General features: G+C 39.1%; 1 protein-coding gene, 1 long non-coding RNA gene and 1 pseudogene across 3 annotated transcripts in view; 2 read left to right on the top strand and 1 right to left on the bottom strand.

Moving 5' to 3' along the window:
• The window catches only part of LOC110040854 (uncharacterized), a 28,121-nt pseudogene extending 24,312 nt beyond the window's left edge, over window positions 1-3,809 (top strand). Inside the window, exon 10 of the transcript XR_016203970.1 lies at window positions 1,533-3,809. The product of XR_016203970.1 is annotated as an uncharacterized LOC110040854 (transcript). The remainder of the gene's footprint in view (window positions 1-1,532) is intronic.
• Window positions 1-18,767, top strand: part of LOC149098203 (uncharacterized) — a 443,460-nt gene that overhangs the window by 140,244 nt on the left and 284,449 nt on the right. The window lies entirely within an intron of this gene.
• LOC110040859 (beta-hexosaminidase subunit beta-like) lies at window positions 5,174-18,632 on the bottom strand. Its single transcript, XM_089278661.1, has 14 exons — window positions 18,056-18,632; window positions 17,356-17,421; window positions 16,715-16,761; window positions 16,107-16,217; window positions 15,367-15,468; window positions 14,751-14,858; window positions 14,095-14,165; window positions 13,101-13,232; window positions 12,094-12,180; window positions 10,380-10,593; window positions 9,699-9,729; window positions 8,200-8,290; window positions 7,341-7,445; window positions 5,174-6,129 (listed from the first exon to the last, which is right to left on the bottom strand). The coding sequence occupies exons 1-14, from the start codon at window positions 18,561-18,563 to the stop codon at window positions 6,054-6,056; spliced, it is 1,749 nt and encodes a 582-aa protein (XP_089134787.1). The 5' UTR covers window positions 18,564-18,632; the 3' UTR covers window positions 5,174-6,053.

The following is an 18,767-nucleotide window of genomic DNA, read 5'->3' as shown; positions in this document are numbered from 1 at the left end:
ATAATAATAATAAAAATAGGCAGTGAAGGACTGCATGTGGTTACCTTGGATATAAATAATGAATTAAATTTAGGGATTGGGGTAAAATTTGATCGGTCAAGAATCAAATTCATGTAGCCAAACCCGACCCATCGTAGCAACCTTCTACTTAGGTTTGAATGTACTGGCCTCCCTATGTGGCTGAACCCTTCATTTATCAGTAGCATGTCTTCAAAATTCTGTCTCAGAAATTTGATTTGAAAAAACTGTAGAGAGCAAAAAGAGGGATAGTTAATGATTAGCTAGCTAATTTTAGTGGGGCATTAATAGCATACAAGTGCTGCATAATGCTCAAAACTTGAAAATAGTTTTGCCTTTCAACATTTTCATAGAGTTCAAATTAACAATAACGAATAGCTTTAAAATGTCAACTGAACAACATTTGGCATAAACTGGGCAACCAAAGGAGTAATTTCTTAGGCAGACTAATTACTCTCTTTACTTTGAAATGCATGTACACTGTAAAAGTGAATTTATGAGCTAGAAACAACGTTACGCAAATTTATAAGCTGGAAAAAACTCATGAACTAAAGTTGTGAATTTATAAGCTGGAAACAACCATACGTAAAGGCAGCAATTAATTAAGCAGTAAAATGTGTAACTATAGAGTGAAAGTCCTGTTAAATTAAAGACCTCATATTTTCCTGCATTGGATATAAAAACAGTTGAAATTTGATTGCATCGCAATCGGTAATCATGAAGGCACAGATTTCATAGAACGACATCTCCTGTTTCCCGAAGAGAATTGTGTTCTTGAAAGACAAATTGCGTTTTCCGAAGGATTGTTCGCGATTTTAATTTCGAAAATGATTTTGCGTTTCCGAATTAAAGGAAATTCAACGTTGCTTAAAGGAAAGTTTTTTTTAGCCTATCAGAAAGCTTATGAAGAGCGAAAACTAGATTCACACAACACCACTGACGGCGTCATGTGAACATATGCTCAAAATGTTCACCAAACAGTGGTCGTCTTTCTACGATAGAATTTCTATAAAACGTCAAAAAACTTAAAATTCTCATTAACAAGCACTTGGCACATTTATCTAATTCTTTAACTGTTTACTGATGAAAAAAGGCTCGAAATCATTTTTCAACCCAGGAAAAAAGTCGCGTCAAAGCTCAAGCACATGGAAGATCAATAACAGGTCGAAAAGTCCCGGGAGATCACGAGCCGCTAAGATCGATGCTCCGATTGGCCGCGAAAAGTATCCCGAAATTAGGCTCCCGAACGGTTACGAAGACCACGCGAATATTAATTAGGGTTGCGGACGGGCTTACACAAGACGATAGCAACAAGCTACACCTACTCGAAGCAGGTAGCCACTGAAAACTACGCGGCACAGTGTTAATGAAGAAATGCATTGACATTTCGTAAAAGAGTGATATAATTATTAGCCCATGCACCGGTGGCACAATAAAGCACTTAGAAATTCATGATCTTCCTTGGTGCACTAGAATCATTCAAACTATTGATACTCGTTACCTATTCTTCTTAGGAATTCCCGGAGGACAGCGTATCCAGCTTAAACGCATGTACGACAAATTCACCACCCGTGAGACGTTCTTCTTCCTTAGTTTGTTGGGAACTACTCCTCCAAAATACGTGAAGGCGGCGGAATCAACTCTGAAGCAGAAGACTGGGGGGACTGATGACGATGCTGCGAAAGCTCTCGCAGAATCCCAGGACACACCGGGAGCATACTATTTCAACAACTTCCTTAAGACCACCTTCATCAAGATCTTTGACAATTTCAGTGATATCACTGTAGAAGTTGTCTTCTGAGATGATCTGCTGTAACAAAAACTGAGAAAAGAGGTTTCCTTATCGGTGTGGGATCGTTGACATGTAAGTTACCCACTCAACGTTCACTGGACATTTACGTAGAGAAAAAGGTGGTAAAGATGTAACAGAAAAAGGCAGTTTTGGACGTTTTGGACGTTAGCGAACACGAAATGATAAATTTTTAAGTAAATTACTGTGTCCACAAATAATTAATTGGTTAAACCTAAGAATAAGTTACTTACGTCAAGCCACATCATGGAACGGTTTTTTGGCATTTGCAGTGTTTGTTAGCAGCCATATATCTCTTGCGAAACGCATTGAATAAAGAAACAAGTAACGGGGGCCGAATCATTTCGCACATCCTGGAGACCAAAGAAAGCCAGCTTGCTATTTTCCAACGGTTTCTATACACCATCATTTCATTTCATTTCATTGTCCAGTTTAGTTTTTTTTCCTTTGCTCATAATTTCATTTTGTTGATCGGGTGATTGAGTCTTAGTACAGATTGAGGATTAATAAAGCTAACACTCGCACAGAAAAAAAAGTGGATTTAAGAACACCCGGCCCAGGCTGGAATTTAATCAATAAAGCACTACATATTTATGCTTCATGCTGTTTGACTGAAGGCCAAACCTTGCCGTTGGCAAGGTGTTTAAGTAAGCTCCGTTTGTTAGGACAAAAGTAATTGAACCATAGGTATGAGATTTTTGGTCAAGCCCTGATGGGCACGGCCGTTTATTAAAATTCAGCATAGTAAGTTGGGCCTGAAGAAAATATAAAAGAAGTAATCCCAGCAAAGGTGAGGGCACACCCGTCATATACAAAGCACAAAAAAGGAGGGAGGGAGGGGGCATATTTGATCGTTACTTGCTTGGAGCGTGGACTGATGTATGTTCTAGTTGTATCCATTATAAGAGATCCTACTGAATTAAGTTCCACATGGTGGGAATGCCCCAACCGGAAGCTGGGAAATTACTGACAAGACGTCGCTTTCACATGAAACAATTTAATTCCTTTGGAAAATGAATTATTTCATCGACTGTGGCTCAGTTTTTTTTAACAAAATGATATGGCAAGAGAAGGAGCAAATAACATTCCTATCATTAAACAGATCATGTTATCCGAGCGCACAGAATCGAATGAAAAGTATGCGACAGAACGATATCGGAATATCATATGAACGCTAATTTAATACAACGTGGGCCTCAAGACGACTCAATTTGACTAAAGTAACGAACTATATTTCCCTTGTTTTTTTTGTTTTTTGTAAATTTCATTTATCTGTTTTATGATACTTTTGTTTCGTTTTATAATTTTAAGCTTGGATGACCCAAAAGAGGGGGCGGGTTGCTTGCCACCCAATCCATCCCCTGGATCCGCCGCTGGTGCGGCCGTTAGAAAGTTAGCCTTGGTTGATAAGCAAAGGCACGCAGTTAAGACACAGTGCAATTACCAAAAGAAAAAAAGCATCTGACACCAAGGGCGAAGCTTGCTAAAAGAAAACAGTGTTGTAGCGAAAGCATGTAAACTCGTTACCAGTCTCTGAGAGAGTGGTGCAGTTGGAGTGATCGGTCAGTGCAGCCTCCATGTCTCTTTCCTAGTCTTTAACATTGGTTTTGTATACCACCTTGTGTTTATTTGTATTTGCAAGTTTCAATTTTGTATTCACACTCGGTGTATAATATATTGATTTCTCTAATTTTATTTAGGTCTATCGTGTGTTAAACTCAGTTATCCAAAAGTCCTGTGTCTCATAGAGGGGAGTAAGTAAGTAAGTCACGGTATGTAAAGAAGTAAGGAAAAAAAAAATAGTATGCGAAGCAGTCCCGATTTGAAGAACTGACTAGGCGCACAAGGTGGTATCGGGTAAACGACCAGCCCTTTTGGACAATTGTAATTTTTGGTAAGTATGAGGTTTCAAATCTCTGCAAATTTGAAACAGATTCTTCTAAAACTTTGAAGCCTCAATAAAGTCGGTATAATAAGTGGATCTGTGATATTGTTTTTTGTTCAAATAAAAAAAAATATACATGATAAATTAGAATATTGTGTAACACCTTGGAAAAGGTTCAGACAACGCAGTCACACATGTCAGAGTACCTTGCATCACAGCAATTTCTTGGAGTTCATGAGATCAAAAGATTTTCAGCAGTACTGGACGGGGTCGACAGACTTCATCCAGAAACCAGAGGTAATCAGATCAGAATGACAGCATTTAATGATAGTTTTCGCATTAGTCTCAGTTTAAAATTCAAATGTTTCGGCGACGCATTTCATGAGTCTTTTTGCGTATTAAAGTTTCCTGCGTTAAAAATTCATTGTCTGATAAAAATGGTCTTTCTTATAATATGTCAAGCTGAGAAACATTTCAAATGCTGAAGCTTACACGATTAGAGGATTAACTATTACTAGTTTTAGTGTCACTCCCTGGTCTACACATGTTCTAAATCAATTTCTCAAAATAATGGGAAACGAACATCCACAAAGTTTCAACTGTCCTATGAATTCTAAGAGGAATGAGTTCTTTATGCTAAATTAGCTCTTCAGCGAAAGGTACGCTCGAACAAAATAGCTCGTCGCAGTCGAGGCGTGAGTGCCATTGATTGGATACATTCCAGCTTTTAACGAACGCTCACGGTGCTTCGGCAAAGAACGTTTTTCAAGAGACCAGCGAAGTCGATAGCTTTCTACTTCTTTTCGCTCTCCAATCAATCCACTAAGATTTAGTCCTACCACGGTCAAGGCAAGGTTTTTAAATGCCATTAACACTAACTTCAAACTTTAAATAAACCACATCTCCGCTACAATCCACAATAACCTGCCTCGACGCTCGAAAGTCTGCAGTAGTGCTTAACACTCGAAAGAAAGCACATGGACGAAGAGGGAGATGACGTCTACGTCATTCGCCCCTGGAGACTTCTTTTTTTATGGGGGGGGGGGGGGGGGGGCAAAAATGGTGTCCATAGAAAGAAAGATAAACAAAAACTCGGTTTCTTGACTTTAAAAACTTGAAATGATTGAAAAAACGGGTGCGCGAGCTTAAACAACTGCAAATCTACCAAGGACAATTCAATACGTGCGATTTTGTTAAAGCGTAAAGGTCAATAATGCATAGAATAACAATTAGATATTTGCGTTAATTTCAGCTGGATATTTCTAGGATATTTCTATAAGGTGGTAGTTGATGAGGCCTTCGGCCTCATCAACTACAACCTCATAGAAAACTCGAGCTCATAATCAATTGTTAATTAGTGTGCAGTGACTGGAGGTCGTCTACAAAAACTTTTTAAACATTACTGGATAATTCAAGTAAGGAAATTCACCGTTACCACAAGAGAGTAACTACAAGAGAACGACAACAAAGGCATTTTATTTCCTGATTCATCCCGGCTTTCCCACAACTTAAACACGAATCAGAATAAAACTAATACTCCTTTACAATGTAAAACCAAGTTGCGTAGCTGACGGGATTTCGTGCGAGCAGGTACTGAAAGATGGAGGATAGGTCACGTTTGCGCATCCGCCAAAACTGAGCAATCGTGCGCGAAATCCTCCCAGCTACTGCAGTCTTAACTGTTTTGCAAAATTCTTTAGATACAGCTAACACGTCTACTGAGTGACCTTGATATCACCACCACAAAACAAGAACTTTAACTTCGTTTTATATTCAGCTTCACCTTCCCATTCGTTTGTTTGTTTGTGTTTTGAGTTGCCTGATTTTGGACAATAAGGACCGCTCACAACGGAACAAACATCAAAGCATTGATGAGCTGTACACTGCTGAGCGCGTTTTTCGAGAATAGCTGTTTTTTTTTTTTTTTATCAGCAAAGTCACCACAAACTATAATGAACTAGCTTGTTCGGTCACAGTATTGGGGAAATATATGACAGTCATTGTCTTAACTCGATAAAGAAATCCGGCCAATATTTCGTCAACACGAACTTGAGCTAGTTCAGTAATTCATTGTTTAAATGTCTGCAGTAGCTTCTTGAAGCTACTAAACTTTCCTATTTTATAACGGAGCTTTCATTTCATAGCGGTAGTCACTAAGGGTCTAATTGCACTTTTTTGTCTCCATATTAATTATGGTTTTACTTGTTATCTTTTTGAACACTACCATTATTAGTTAATATCTATTTATTATCTAGTTTTGCACAGGGCCAACGTTGATAGCAGTTTTATAAATGATGTGGTCACCCTGCATGGATCTTATTATGATTCTTTGAGTTTACGTTAATTAAACCGCCATTCATGTCTACAATAACTGATCTTTGAGACCCTCACTCCATTCTCGGCCGGAATACCACGTCTGAAAGATAACAGAATAAAGATAAGTACAAACCAGGGCTGTACCGCGTCGTTTGATGTACAATCGGGTCGAGCTAATACTATAAATAAAGCCACTATTAAATGAACACCTCCATTAAGAGGCCGCGGTTACCTTTTGGCCGTTGCTAGAGGGGCTCCTCTGTCTTTGTTACCCCTATTAAGCAGTCACCAAGAATTCATTCCACGTAGTTTGGCGTTTGACGATAAAAAAAACCCCGAAGTTTCTATCCTCCTGAGGTTATTTTCAAGTTAAATGGAAACAAACCAAGAGCAAGGGGCAGCATTTAACACTCGGAGATATCCCCCAAGAGAGCTTAAGGTTACTTCAAACCTTCGCGGGAGTCCTCCAGAAAAACATTCGTACACGCGCTGTTTTCAAGGAAACCCCCACAAACTATATATCAACAGAAAGGTTATAAAATGTAGAATTCGATAAAATTATGTTTTGTTTTGGATTTTGCTTTCCAAAGGCGGTAGAGGCCGTCAACTCTAAAATGACCGACTGACGTTCCAGCGAATTAATCGGGTATCACATGCGATTGTTCATGCAAAATAACTGTGCAGTGTTAATCACAAAGCCTCAATCTCCAAAAAGGTGTCCGCATTTTCTTTTATTTCTATTGGTTATCTTTATATAGATCTGTCAAGTTCGACTATCGAAAAATTCGCGTAACCTGTTGCGTTAAAGGCCACCACGAGGAAAGTATTTAAAATAATGGAATTCGCCGACACGCTTTTGTTCCATATCTATCAGTGAATGTTCTGACCAAATTTCATGGAAAACCGTCAAATCTGCATACCCTATTAATTCATTTAAAGAGAAGGGATTCTCTCGAAAAACGAGTGCGAGTTTTCGCCTTCTAAAGATTTATAAACATACCACGCCTTCACAGAGGAATGTGTCAACTTGAAAAGCCGCGAGCCAATGAAATAACAGAACCCTTAGCGTTCACAGTATGCAAACTTGTGCTTCGCGGACATTGATTTTCTTGACCAAAAAAAATCGACCAATGTAGCGAAGGTTTGAAGTAACCTTAATCCACGTTTAAGTGCAGGCAACTTAGATCATGCTATACTGTGTCGGTATCTGCTTTTATATTTTCCATTCTCTCTCCTTTGCTTCTCTCGTCAATGACAGGACAAGGGACAGCGAGCCTGGGATCGAGGTTGAAGTTTGTTACGACGTCATACCTTACGTAACGACATCGGTGTTCCCAGAGTCTCATACTAGCATCATCCAAATCAGTGGTATCCTTACTGCTCCACAGTCTCTCTCCTATCGCAAAAGCGCGAGGCCTGGTAAGTGTTCAAAACAAAACAGTCAATGTCACGCAAACCCTAACACCATAACTTACAGTAAGCGGGTATGACATTAGCAAACCAACTATAAATATTTTGCAAATGAATATATGAAAGATCATTTATTTGAACTGCGGAAAAAGATGTAAAGACAAGATTGATCATGGCAGTTATGTACACAACTTTAAAGGAAGCTGTGAAAATAAAGCCTGAAAAATTCAGAATTGAACGTGATTCGAACCCATGACCTCTGGGATACCGGTGCAGTGCTCTAATAACTGAGCTATCAAGCCAACTGGAAGCTGATCATGTTGTGAGTTCATAATATACCCGTAGATGGTGAAGAAAAGTAACAGTAAATCATACATTTAAGGTTGGACTTGAGGTCCGCACACAATAACGGACATGCTGCGGGAACGTGAAGCACTGACAAGTCCCTACGTGTGTACGCATAGGAGCTCAGAGGACGCATGTTACAGGGACAGTACGCTAGTTGCTGCACACGAAGCAGATATTGGGTCATCGCTACTTTGTAGCTGGGACAGTTTTCAAGAGCAATGCACACGAGGCGGCATAGAGAACTGAGGTCATTTTGTTCCTGCTTCATGCAAAATGATGCGGAGACAAACTTTGGTCCCTGCGACAAACTTTTTTTTTGTTTCGCAAAAACGGACAAGTCGCACTACGAAAACTGTCGCTACATCTTGTCCCCGCTTGATGTCCCCTGGTACGTGCCGACCTTAAAACTCACCAAGTCCGAGGAAGTATGTTATCTCCATCAACATATTCTCCCCACATGCACCCAGTCCCACCAATCACCAACTCCTTTTGTTTGTCAGTGCCTGCAGAAATAACGTCAAACAGTGTTACTGGCGAAAATGTGCTTTGAAGTAGTTCCTAGCAATGAAGAGTACGAGACAGATAATTCCCCATTTAGACCTTGTTGCCTACGTAATCCTTCTCAAGTTATTTTTAGATCACCTTGGTTTTGGAAATCCCAGGAGGATTTCGAAACAGCCAATCCTGTGACGTTGATTTTGCTCGCGCCGACAATTTGCGGTTTTACACGCATGTTCATCCTCCATGAGAAGATCTACATATCGCGCGCGGTAACATTACCCGGGGAATAACTGGGTTCCATGTCCAAAAATAACTTGAGACGTATTAGTGACAAATCCCTCGCGTAAAAATTGTGTGAGAATGAAACCAAATGCTGCAAATACCATATCATGAACACTTAAGGACGTTCGCGCGAAAATTTTCCAGTCGACAGATTTTTTTCAAATTTTTATTGCAGTCAGATAATGAGTTACTTGTGACAGAAATGCAAAAAAAAAAAAAGATTGGGGGTCACCGACTTCTTTTCAGAGATAAAGCGTGTGGCAAATTACCCTGATTTTGAAACATTGGCGCTAGCAATTCAGCATGATCTACAGGGGTTTATAGCTAAAAATGTCGAAGGTGAGTCAACGGAGGCAAACCATCTTAACCACATTTTGCAGAAGTGGGTCTGTTGCGTAAATAGTTTCAAATGTTGCCAACGTTTTCAAAAAACTTAACCCTTCAAGAGGCATTTGAAACTGCCGCACAGATAAACGAAGAGCTAAAAAGAACGGAATTTGATGGTGCATTCCGCAAAAATTCAAACTTCTAATCGATAGATTTTCTTCATTTTTTCACTAAACGTGAAAAATCGGTAGCGAAAATGATCCATCAAAAGAAAAATTGGGGTCACCGAACGACCAAGATCGTCAAATCCAGGCAAAACTGTAGCAACGGCCACCTAACCTATCATTGTTCATTTTATTACTTAGCTCGCGCTCGATTCATGACGTGGCGTGTGAATTTGCGTGCGCAGTAAGGATGCGCAGAAACAAATAGCGCGAACGCCCTTAAGGACACACTCTGTAATGTAAGTGAAGTGCAGCCTCACACGAAACCAGCAATTTCCTTGGGACTTTTCAATGAGTTGTGAACACTATACAGAAGCAAATGTTCCGTACGCACCAGCAATGTTTATGTTATTCAAAGCATCAAATTTAATGTTAAATCAAGAATGAGACTTACTAGCCAGGCGCGTTGCTATTTATCGCGATTTGTTAAGTTTTGAATGAAACTTATGACGATTGTTTGTGTCCACATAAAGAAATAGAGGTTTGAAATAGCAAGCTATTGTCGTAAAACGAGTTTTTTCACAATAAATTGTACACAAGGTTACAATGTCCCAAAAATGTAAATACACGTTCTTACCAGTAAAATCTGTCGGATCACACGAGTAGTACTACGAGAAAAGAAGAATTAATAGCATGTTTCATCAAATTCAAAAATATCATTCTTTCAAAACAACACCAGGCACTTTGTAAAGAAGTACAATTAAAGAAATACAATTCAACTTCCAAACTCTCGCGCACGTCATAAGTCGATAGACTCACGACTCACAGTCAATTGCTAAATAAACATTTGTTTCGGCATTATTCAACAAACTGTCCATGAGTCCATACGTTCCAGTGACTCCCGAAATGAGCATATTTGCATTCTTCTTGCCCTGCATAGTTAATGGCACGAAATCGAAGTACAAAAAGAAATTAAACAATCGAACGCAACCTAACGCTTGATTTCTGAAGGTCGAGTTACCTCAGTAAAACGTGTGTTTTTCGTGTTTTTCAGACCACATAACATGACCTTTGCTCAAGCGAATTTACTCACCAAACAAAATTCGAATGCGCTTCGATTGGGTTCGGTTTGTTCGATTGAGTTCGATTGGTTTGGAAATCAAACTCACCCAAAGTTACGGTGTTTGATTTCGATTTTCGACCGTTCGATTAGCTATGCCGGGTTTTTGGCTAGTAAAGCACACGAGCCATATCACGAATCAAATTAAAACCTTTGATGACATTTTAAGTTTTAAAAAAGCTGACGTGTTACGCATACCTTGGGCCAGTCGCTTCCATAATGAATATGGTTAAGGTACCAACAAGCCGACAGGATTGTTCTGAGTCCCTTGCTGGTAACTCTAGCCGTTTCTTTTTTCCAGCCCGCTTTCCAGATATTCACCACGGTGTCAGGAAGCACTTTGATGTCATTATCGACAACCTCTTGCCAAACGATGTAACTCTTCCCCAGTCCCTGCACGATTGACAGCAGACTGAAAACAAATGGCTGATGCTTAAACTTGAAATTCGATTGAAGTCATTGAGATTACTGGGAAAACAGTTTATGGATGTATAAACAATAGTCCAAGACCAAACATATACAGTCGAACCTCCGGTATTGAACACCTCTCCTAAGCGATCAGTTTTCCAAAATACCAAAAGTTTCCAAGTCAAATCACTACATTTAGAACCTCTTGTAAGCGACCACCTCTCGATCGTAAGCGACCGCGACCACTTTTAGAGCTAAAAATTTGACTGAATTTATTTTGTTTTTAACCTCCCGTAAGCGACTATTTGACAGGTAATAGAGTGGAAATTGGATAATAAGGTGTTGTAACATTATCGCATTCCTGAGTTGTGCAAGAGACGGAAATTTTCTCAATGGGAAGTAACGGATTTTTTTCTAGAAATTGACTTTTCACGTGAATAAGACATTTACAACATGGGTTAAGTCTCTGCAGTTACCATATGCTAGCGGTGAGGCAAACTTTTGACCCAATAACGTTTAAGCTCTCGTAAGCGACCACCTTCCGAAAGCGACCACCTTCCGTAAGCGACCACCAAGGCTTGGCATTTTGGGTGGTCCCTCACGGAGGTTCGACTGTAGTTTTACATTCATGGCCACCCAGGTACAAAAAATAACCTCAATATCGTGCATTTGGTGGAATGTAATGCGACTATCCCGCGCTTTTTAGCGCTTGCCAGATATTTCGACAAGTGAGTCCTGAGTTTAAGCCGTCTTCTCTGCTCGCTTACTTTTCAGACGGCCAAAATTCAGGCTAATACGATCTCTCTTATAAGCTCTGGTATCTTGGCGATGTTTACGCAATCTGATTGGCTACACGCAAATAATTCAGTTTCGATGTTAGAGCCAATCATAAGCCCGATAACTGACAAAATAATTGAACCAATCAGAGTTTAGTAATGGTATTAATAAACTGATGGTAAGTGCTCAACGGCTTTGCAACTAATTTTCTAGTCTTCGGGGGGGGGGGGGGGGAACTGATTAGGATGGTTACCATTTGTCGGAATATAAAACCAATTGGGATGACCATCGAACAATGGTAAGCTAGGGTTTTGTCTAAATCAGCAAACCGACCGAATGGGAAGACACTTACCATTTGCAATTCGGTTTGTTGACGAGAGACTGGAAACTAGGCAATTCAGCAAACGGTAAGGAACTTTCCACCATACCGTTACGGCCGGACAGAAAAAGAGGAGTACCTCTGGAGGTAGGCTCGATTCCCAGCCGCAGCCCGGGAAACGAGGACGCAAGAGAGCGGCGGAAATCGAGCCTTCTCTGGAGGTGGTCCACAATTTTCAAACGAATTTGCCGTAAAATTACTGTCCCATTTGACCTTCAGCCGAAATTTCCTGAGTTTTTAGTTCAATGGTAAGCACCCTTGATTTCCACTTTACAAGTAATTGGTCAATAGACAACATATGCGAATCACATAGGAACTGCTCAAATACGGTCAGACGTTTGTACATACTTTTGCTCATAGTGTTGTTCAAGCAGAGAATAGTTTTGTCCGTAGCCCATTTTCTCCATCCACGCTGTGATGTTAGGATTACTTGCCCTGAAACCGTAAAATGTGGCTGTGAAAACCATAGTCATGTGCAGCCGAACGTTTAAATATATTTTTTTACAATTTCTAAGTACATAATTCTTACATACATTATCTTTATTTAAACACGTGAACATCAGTGAAGCTTAAAAAAAATATTAAAAACTGTCTTAAACGGTGTTTCTCCAATAAAAATTGTTAATTTTCCTTTTAAACTGTCGTCAGGGGCGACCAAGGCATCGCTATGAGTAAATTATCTGTTCGGAAGGCCTTTAATCCCCTCCGATTTTCTTAAGACAATTGTCACCTGTCTTGATATGAGAAATTTAATGCCTGCAGTTGTTTTTGTTACCAAAAAAGGTCAGCTATGATTAAGGCAACACGGCCTAAATACGAGAAGACTCATTAAAATTTTTCTAGAATGACCGAACAGGTACAGCGTTTATAGCACAGCCTAAAATTAACCTGCAAAGTTTTCAAAGCACTCCAGATAGCCTAAAACGGTATTTGAAAGGAATTTAGAGAAAGCCGTGGGTGGGTGCCCCTGTATCTTGTAGGGCCGACATTTCTAAATTCGTGGAACAACTTGCATTTGAAGGGGGCCCACTGTATTAAACTGAAAACAAATGTACGCGGCAGCCCGGATAACTCGCTACGTCTTAGTGGTCCACGTAACACTAGTGTAAAGCTGTTGGAAGTACAGTGGGACAAATTGACGCATACTTTTAAACATAAGAATGTTTTTTTTTTTTTTACACTATCACTTTTATTAATTAATAAATGTGGATTGTTATCATTAGACTGCCTTCCATTGCGCGGACATCAAAAATTAATCATAAGCATGTGAAGGCTATATCAACGCGTGCACCTACATTGATAAAAGTTATGTTTGTTTGTCGTAGAGCGAGAAATGTCAAACTTCTTTTACATACCAACAACTGGCGTGCACTTCATCACCACCCAAGTGAAGATACTGATCAGGAAACTTCTCAGCAACTTCTGTGAAAAATTTCTTCAAGAAGGTGAATGTAGAGTCCAGAGTTGGGTTGATTGGTCCATACGTTCTGCAAGGAAATGACAATATTATATATATCTGCCTGACTGTCCCTGTTGTCATCATTAAAAATAAGTGAGAATGGTCAGTAAAGCGAAAAAAAAAAAAAAGAAGAGATAACTGACCTCATCAATGTAACCTGTTCTAGGCTTTCAGTCAGTGGAGACGATCGATAAAGCGGGCGGGCGACGACGGGGTGTGGGAGAGAAAAAGAGAGGGTGAGGCTTGCTGCCCATCCACTCCCAAGGCCCCACTGACTGAGAGCCTGGAACAGGCTAGCATCAATGATGTGACTTGACGTTAAGTACCGTGGCAGGGGCAGGGGGTTGTTGTTTTTTGTTTTGTTTTGTTTTGTTTTGTTTTTTTTTTTGGATTTTGTCACCAAAAATGTTATCTTCATGTGTGAGGATATCATATCTTCACACGTGATTTTTTTTTAAATTATTTTTTTACAGCAGTACTACAACTACTAATTACTGAAGTGATAACTAATCACAACAGTAATACAACTACTAACACTACTTACTCTAATTAACAATACGGTGCAATTACACGTGCTACTTACAGGCAGGGGGATTGTTTGGGGCGTGGCAATAGAGCAGAGGAAGTGGTAGAGTTTAAAAGGGGAAACAGCAGGGGAGTTATAAAGCTGCACTGTACTGCGGCAGTAGCAACAAACAGGACTGAGATGACAATGATGGCAATGATGATGACCAGAAGAAAGGCAGTTTGTAAAATGAATCAATGATCATGAAAGCCACTCAACACTTCCATCAATGACAAGCAATTTGTAGTAAGTGAAGAACGCGCACAAAAGAAAGTCAATAAGAGTACAATGTCCGTGTGCAGACTGATACATTCAATGTTCTCACCCTGATGGCTCTCCTTTGGAGTAGCAAGGAGTTAAGAGGTTTTCTATACTTCCCCATGACTTGGTATGACCCTGAAACACAAAACACATAACATACTGTAAATTACAAATTATATTAAAAAAATCAGTGATGATGATGACGATGGTGACAATGGCAACAAGAATGGAAATGATAATGTTTACAGCAGCACTTCTCTTTAATGATACAGTGGAACCCTGCCTTACGACCACCCCGTTAATACGACCACCTTGTTATTATGGCCACTTTATTCTGGCCCAAGAAAAAAACCTCAGTCAGTCATTTTTTTATTTAAAGAACCCCTATAATACGACCACCCCATTAATGCGACCAATTTTTCATGGCCCAAAGGTGGTCGTATTAACGGGGTTCCACTGTAGCTTTGAAACATCTAGACATGGAGATAGCTTTTCTAGAGTTCAGTCATCTTGTGACCATATGATAAATAAACAATTTATCAAGAAATGAGATTTTTTATCATTGAATCTTGGAGAACAAGAGAGTAAGAACTGCAACGAAATATAATCTTATTGACTACTCTCATAAGTCTATCACTTAGCCTGTAAAATAACCGCAGGCCACACATGTCCTTCAATCAATGCATCACTGTAGGTGCACAGGTTGTTGATGATACTTACCGGAGTGTCAAACTCTGGAACAACTCTGATTCCACGCAGTCTGCCATATTCAACAATCGCACTTACATTTTCCTTAGTATAGATGTGAGTTTTATTGTTGTATGCACCCTAGAATAGATAAATAATGTAAGCAATTAAATGAAAAATACATTGGAGTTACAAGTAGCTATGACAGACTGTAAATTCTTGATATCTTTGACTATAATTTAGAAATGACCAGCAACTACCGGAAATTTGTAGATTTCCATATATCAAGTGACATTCTCTAAGATGGAACCCCAGGGAAAAACAAAGAGGCCCAGCTCTCGAGCTAAAAAAACTGATGGTGAACAAGGAACTTGGAGAAGAGGACACACTCATGAGGATTACAAGGAACATGGAACATGGAGGACACAATGTCTTCACTTCATCTAAGTATGTAAAAATAACTTAATGTATGTATATAATGAGATTGCATCAACAACTCTGCTCCAGGTGTGTAGTGTATTGAACCAGTGGTTGACATTATGAGCATGCACACTTACGCGCATTCTGTTCCATGTGCTTCGATTTGCAATAAATCTAATACATGACAAGGTGGCACTCAAAGGCTATTAGGGTAAAAAGATTTTTATACCTGGCCACTTAACTGAGGAAAACTTTCGCTGACAAATGGAAAGGACTGATCATCCACAACATGCCAGTGAAGAACATTAAACTTGTTGTACGACATTGCATCCTATAATATGAGAACAGATTGAAGAAATTGTAATTTGCTTCTGCAAATTCATGTTATTAGACAAGTCAAAAGAGTAAATTGAGACCTTGTGTGAGCACTCCTCTTCCTTTTGAAATGCTCACATTATTCAGGCTGCATTACAAATTGAACTGGTCTAATCTTTTAAATATATTTGCATTTTCATGTGAGGGCACAATTCCTTCAAGTGACACAGATCATAGGCAGACTATTTTAAGGAAATATATGAGAGATCATTGCGGTTAATTTTAAATTACCCGCTGGCTAAGCCAGAAAAAGAAATTCAGGCTCAATTTTTTTTCTGGCTTTTAATTTTTGCAACTGCCCTAGGAGAAGTGACTACACCCAGTTTAAAAAAACTAATGATCTCCCATTTTCCTTATCGTTTTCAGTCTACAGTTCAAATAATTTAACATACAATATTTCATAACATCTGTTAGCACAGTTACAAAGACTCTACATTCGTTTAACTCAATCAGATGTTTATGACATAAACATCCCAACTCAGGGTTTTAATTGAGTTTCAGTGTTTCTAATAAGTGCCCACCCTTGAACTGACCCAAACTAAAATGTTCACCCTGGTTGCTGAATTAAATTATTACAATCTTTAAAAAACATACGATGAACTTGAGGATGATAGATGGTTCCAAGTAATGTCTGGCAGTATCAATCATGAACCCTCTGTGGTGAAATCTTGGATGGTCAATGATTGTTGAACCATTTGCCAAATACTGAAAACAAGCCATTGACAAAGTTACTAACAAATAAAAATAAAAATATATTTCAAGGTCCCTGCAGTGTAACAAGGGAAGGGCTTTGAGAGTTTATAAGTACGCCTAATATCAATATACAATAAAATGAACCATTTTGATGATGTCTGACCGACACATTATCAACAATTTTTCATATTATTTTTTTATAATTATTTGTAAACATAAAGTGGCCTCCAAAGAACAATTTATCCTCCAGAATTCAGTAAAATGCAAAGTTTCATAAGAATCCTTTGCAAGCTCATAGAAATATGGGACGCCAATTGACTTACCAATTTTTACAAAGAGATGTAAGCCAGGGAGCAAGGATTTATTTACCTCACTGGCATTATGCTACCAATACTCTGACTCAACCTTAATTTTAAGTTAAATATCTTTTAATATAAGCCGAGCAAATATAAGAATTGACAACATGAGAAAGAAAGATTAATGAATTACTGGAAAGTGAATTGGCTCACCAATCCATCCAGATCTTGGTGAACAACTTGACTGAATGTTTCAAGACCTGTTAATGAAAAGTTTACATGTCAACTAATTTGTAATTTAATTAAAATTTGACCATATATGCTGTATGATCTCTTTAAGTTATTAAGAGATCACCTGGTCAACATAGATGTAGTCAAAACATTTAAACAATAAATTAATCAGACAAACAATTTATATCATGCTTCCCTGTTTGAGGTTAGGGTGGGTAGCCTCTACGATACTTCCAGGGATATCCTCAAAGTGCTTTTTCACTCGAAAATTAAGTTTATGTCATGAATGTCAGTTGATTGCTTAGTTGAAAGTAAATAATTTGTGAACATATGATTGAGAACATTGTGTGTAGTTGAATAATAAATTATTGCGTACCCTGAAATCCTTATTGCCATAATCTTACCCTCAGAAACTGAAATTACAACTTCTTTGCCAGGACCTTGTTTTTTATTGCTGGACTACAGTCCTTATATTAGATTCACGAGGTGTCTCTTGGAAGCAAGTGACTAAACCTGCAGACTAGCTATATAGTTGATGCCTGAGTTGATGGCGAGACATTACTATCAACAAAATATTATGTAATTATTATTTACACTTGCCACACAGTTGTGTAGCTACATACCTCGCAGTGCACCCCACACTGTTTTAGCAGTAAGAGATGAAGAGGGAGCTTCCACCAAAAGGATGTCTTTATTTAAAGTAGAACAAAATATTAATTTATATTATATTGCATTTATTAACTTACTTCAATAAATAACTAAATAAATGAAAATGCAACAAAAATAAACTGGGAAGAAAGTATACCTCGCCTTCCCACCCTAGCCTGCAAATACAGACATATTTCCAGCTGTCGCTTGTCTCTGCTGAAAATAATGTCTGCGAACTCGAGACAGGAAACGATTTCTGTGAAGTAGGAATTTTAAGCCAATCACAGTTAAGCTCAAGTAGCCCCAGAACTACTGCGTGAGGTATTCACTGTGAGGAGCACTCGAGTATCATTCTGTCATGGAATCTGATTGGCCAAGGAGAAACAAAAGTCACTACGTCACTACGTACGTTATTTTTGGCGGAGACAAGCGACAGCTGGAAATACGTCTGCGTTCGCAGGCTATTCCTACCCAGGCTACTCCCACCGTTATGTAATGACTAAAGACATTGTATATAAACAACAGGCTACATTCTGGGATGAGGTTTAAAAACTAACATTTAGGGGTCAACATTATCTCCAAGTAAAAACAATCTGGTATCATTACAACGTTTGAAACATAAAGCTTACTGCAAAAATTTCAAGTGCTTTTAATCTTACGCTTAAGGTTACTTACAGGACTCGTCCGACTCCAGCGATAGAGGTGCATATTTTTCTTCAACCTTAACGGATAGTTGAGTAATTTGAGGCAACCCTGCCTTTGGTTTTTCACTAGGATCGGGAAAAACCAAGTCTCTGTACCGTGTAAACGCTTCCTTGAGCACATCACTCGTTTCACCCGTTGAATCGAAGGAGAATTCGCTTGAGGTCAGTGTATAAACCTTGCCACTCGCGTTGTATGATTGAGGTTTGGGCCAAATGGACCCTGTGACGTAATCGATGGATGTTCTAACCCATTCCTCTTCTTCTTCTTCGTTCCACGGTTCTGACAGACTTGCTGAACAAATTGTCAAAGCAAAGGCAAGGAAAAGCAGCTTCAGTTCAATCATTTTGAAGTAGCAACGGGAAAGCGTGTCTACACAATCCGAACGGCTATTTTTGGACGGGCTTAATTCATCGCCTGGCACAAACAAGTCACAAGACAACCTGGTGATAAACACGTGACAAAAGTCGTCCTTGTGCATTTTCCAATACTCAGATTACAGTACTTTAACACCAAAACAATAGCTTACAATGGTGTAAAATTTACAGGTTCTTTTTTAAACTGATTTTTGACTAGTAGAAAAATCACACAAACACTACAAACTGTTCACCCATGTCTACTTGTACATTGGCGATCACTGTCACGCATTGTGATTCGGGTTACGTGACGCCCCAAGTACCCAATA

The sequence above is a fragment of the Orbicella faveolata genome, unplaced genomic scaffold (assembly GCF_042242905.1).
Source record: "Orbicella faveolata isolate gen_17 unplaced genomic scaffold, um_ofav_v1 contig_46, whole genome shotgun sequence".
Classification (NCBI taxonomy): domain Eukaryota; kingdom Metazoa; phylum Cnidaria; class Anthozoa; order Scleractinia; family Merulinidae; genus Orbicella; species Orbicella faveolata.
The sequence above is the reverse complement of the archived record's forward strand: the minus strand, read 5'-3'. Positions and strand labels throughout refer to the sequence as shown.

Coding starts and splice junctions, on each gene's coding strand:
- LOC110040859 (XM_089278661.1), bottom strand. CDS start 18,563: ATGCACAAGGACGACTTTTGTCACGTGTTTATCACCAGGTTGTCTTGT. Junction 14,166..14,750: donor TTCCAGAGTTTGACACTCCG/GTAAGTATCATC, acceptor TTTGTGTTTCAG/GGTCATACCAAGTCATGGGG. Junction 9,730..10,379: donor ATGGAAGCGACTGGCCCAAG/GTATGCGTAACA, acceptor CTTTTCTCGTAG/TACTACTCGTGTGATCCGAC.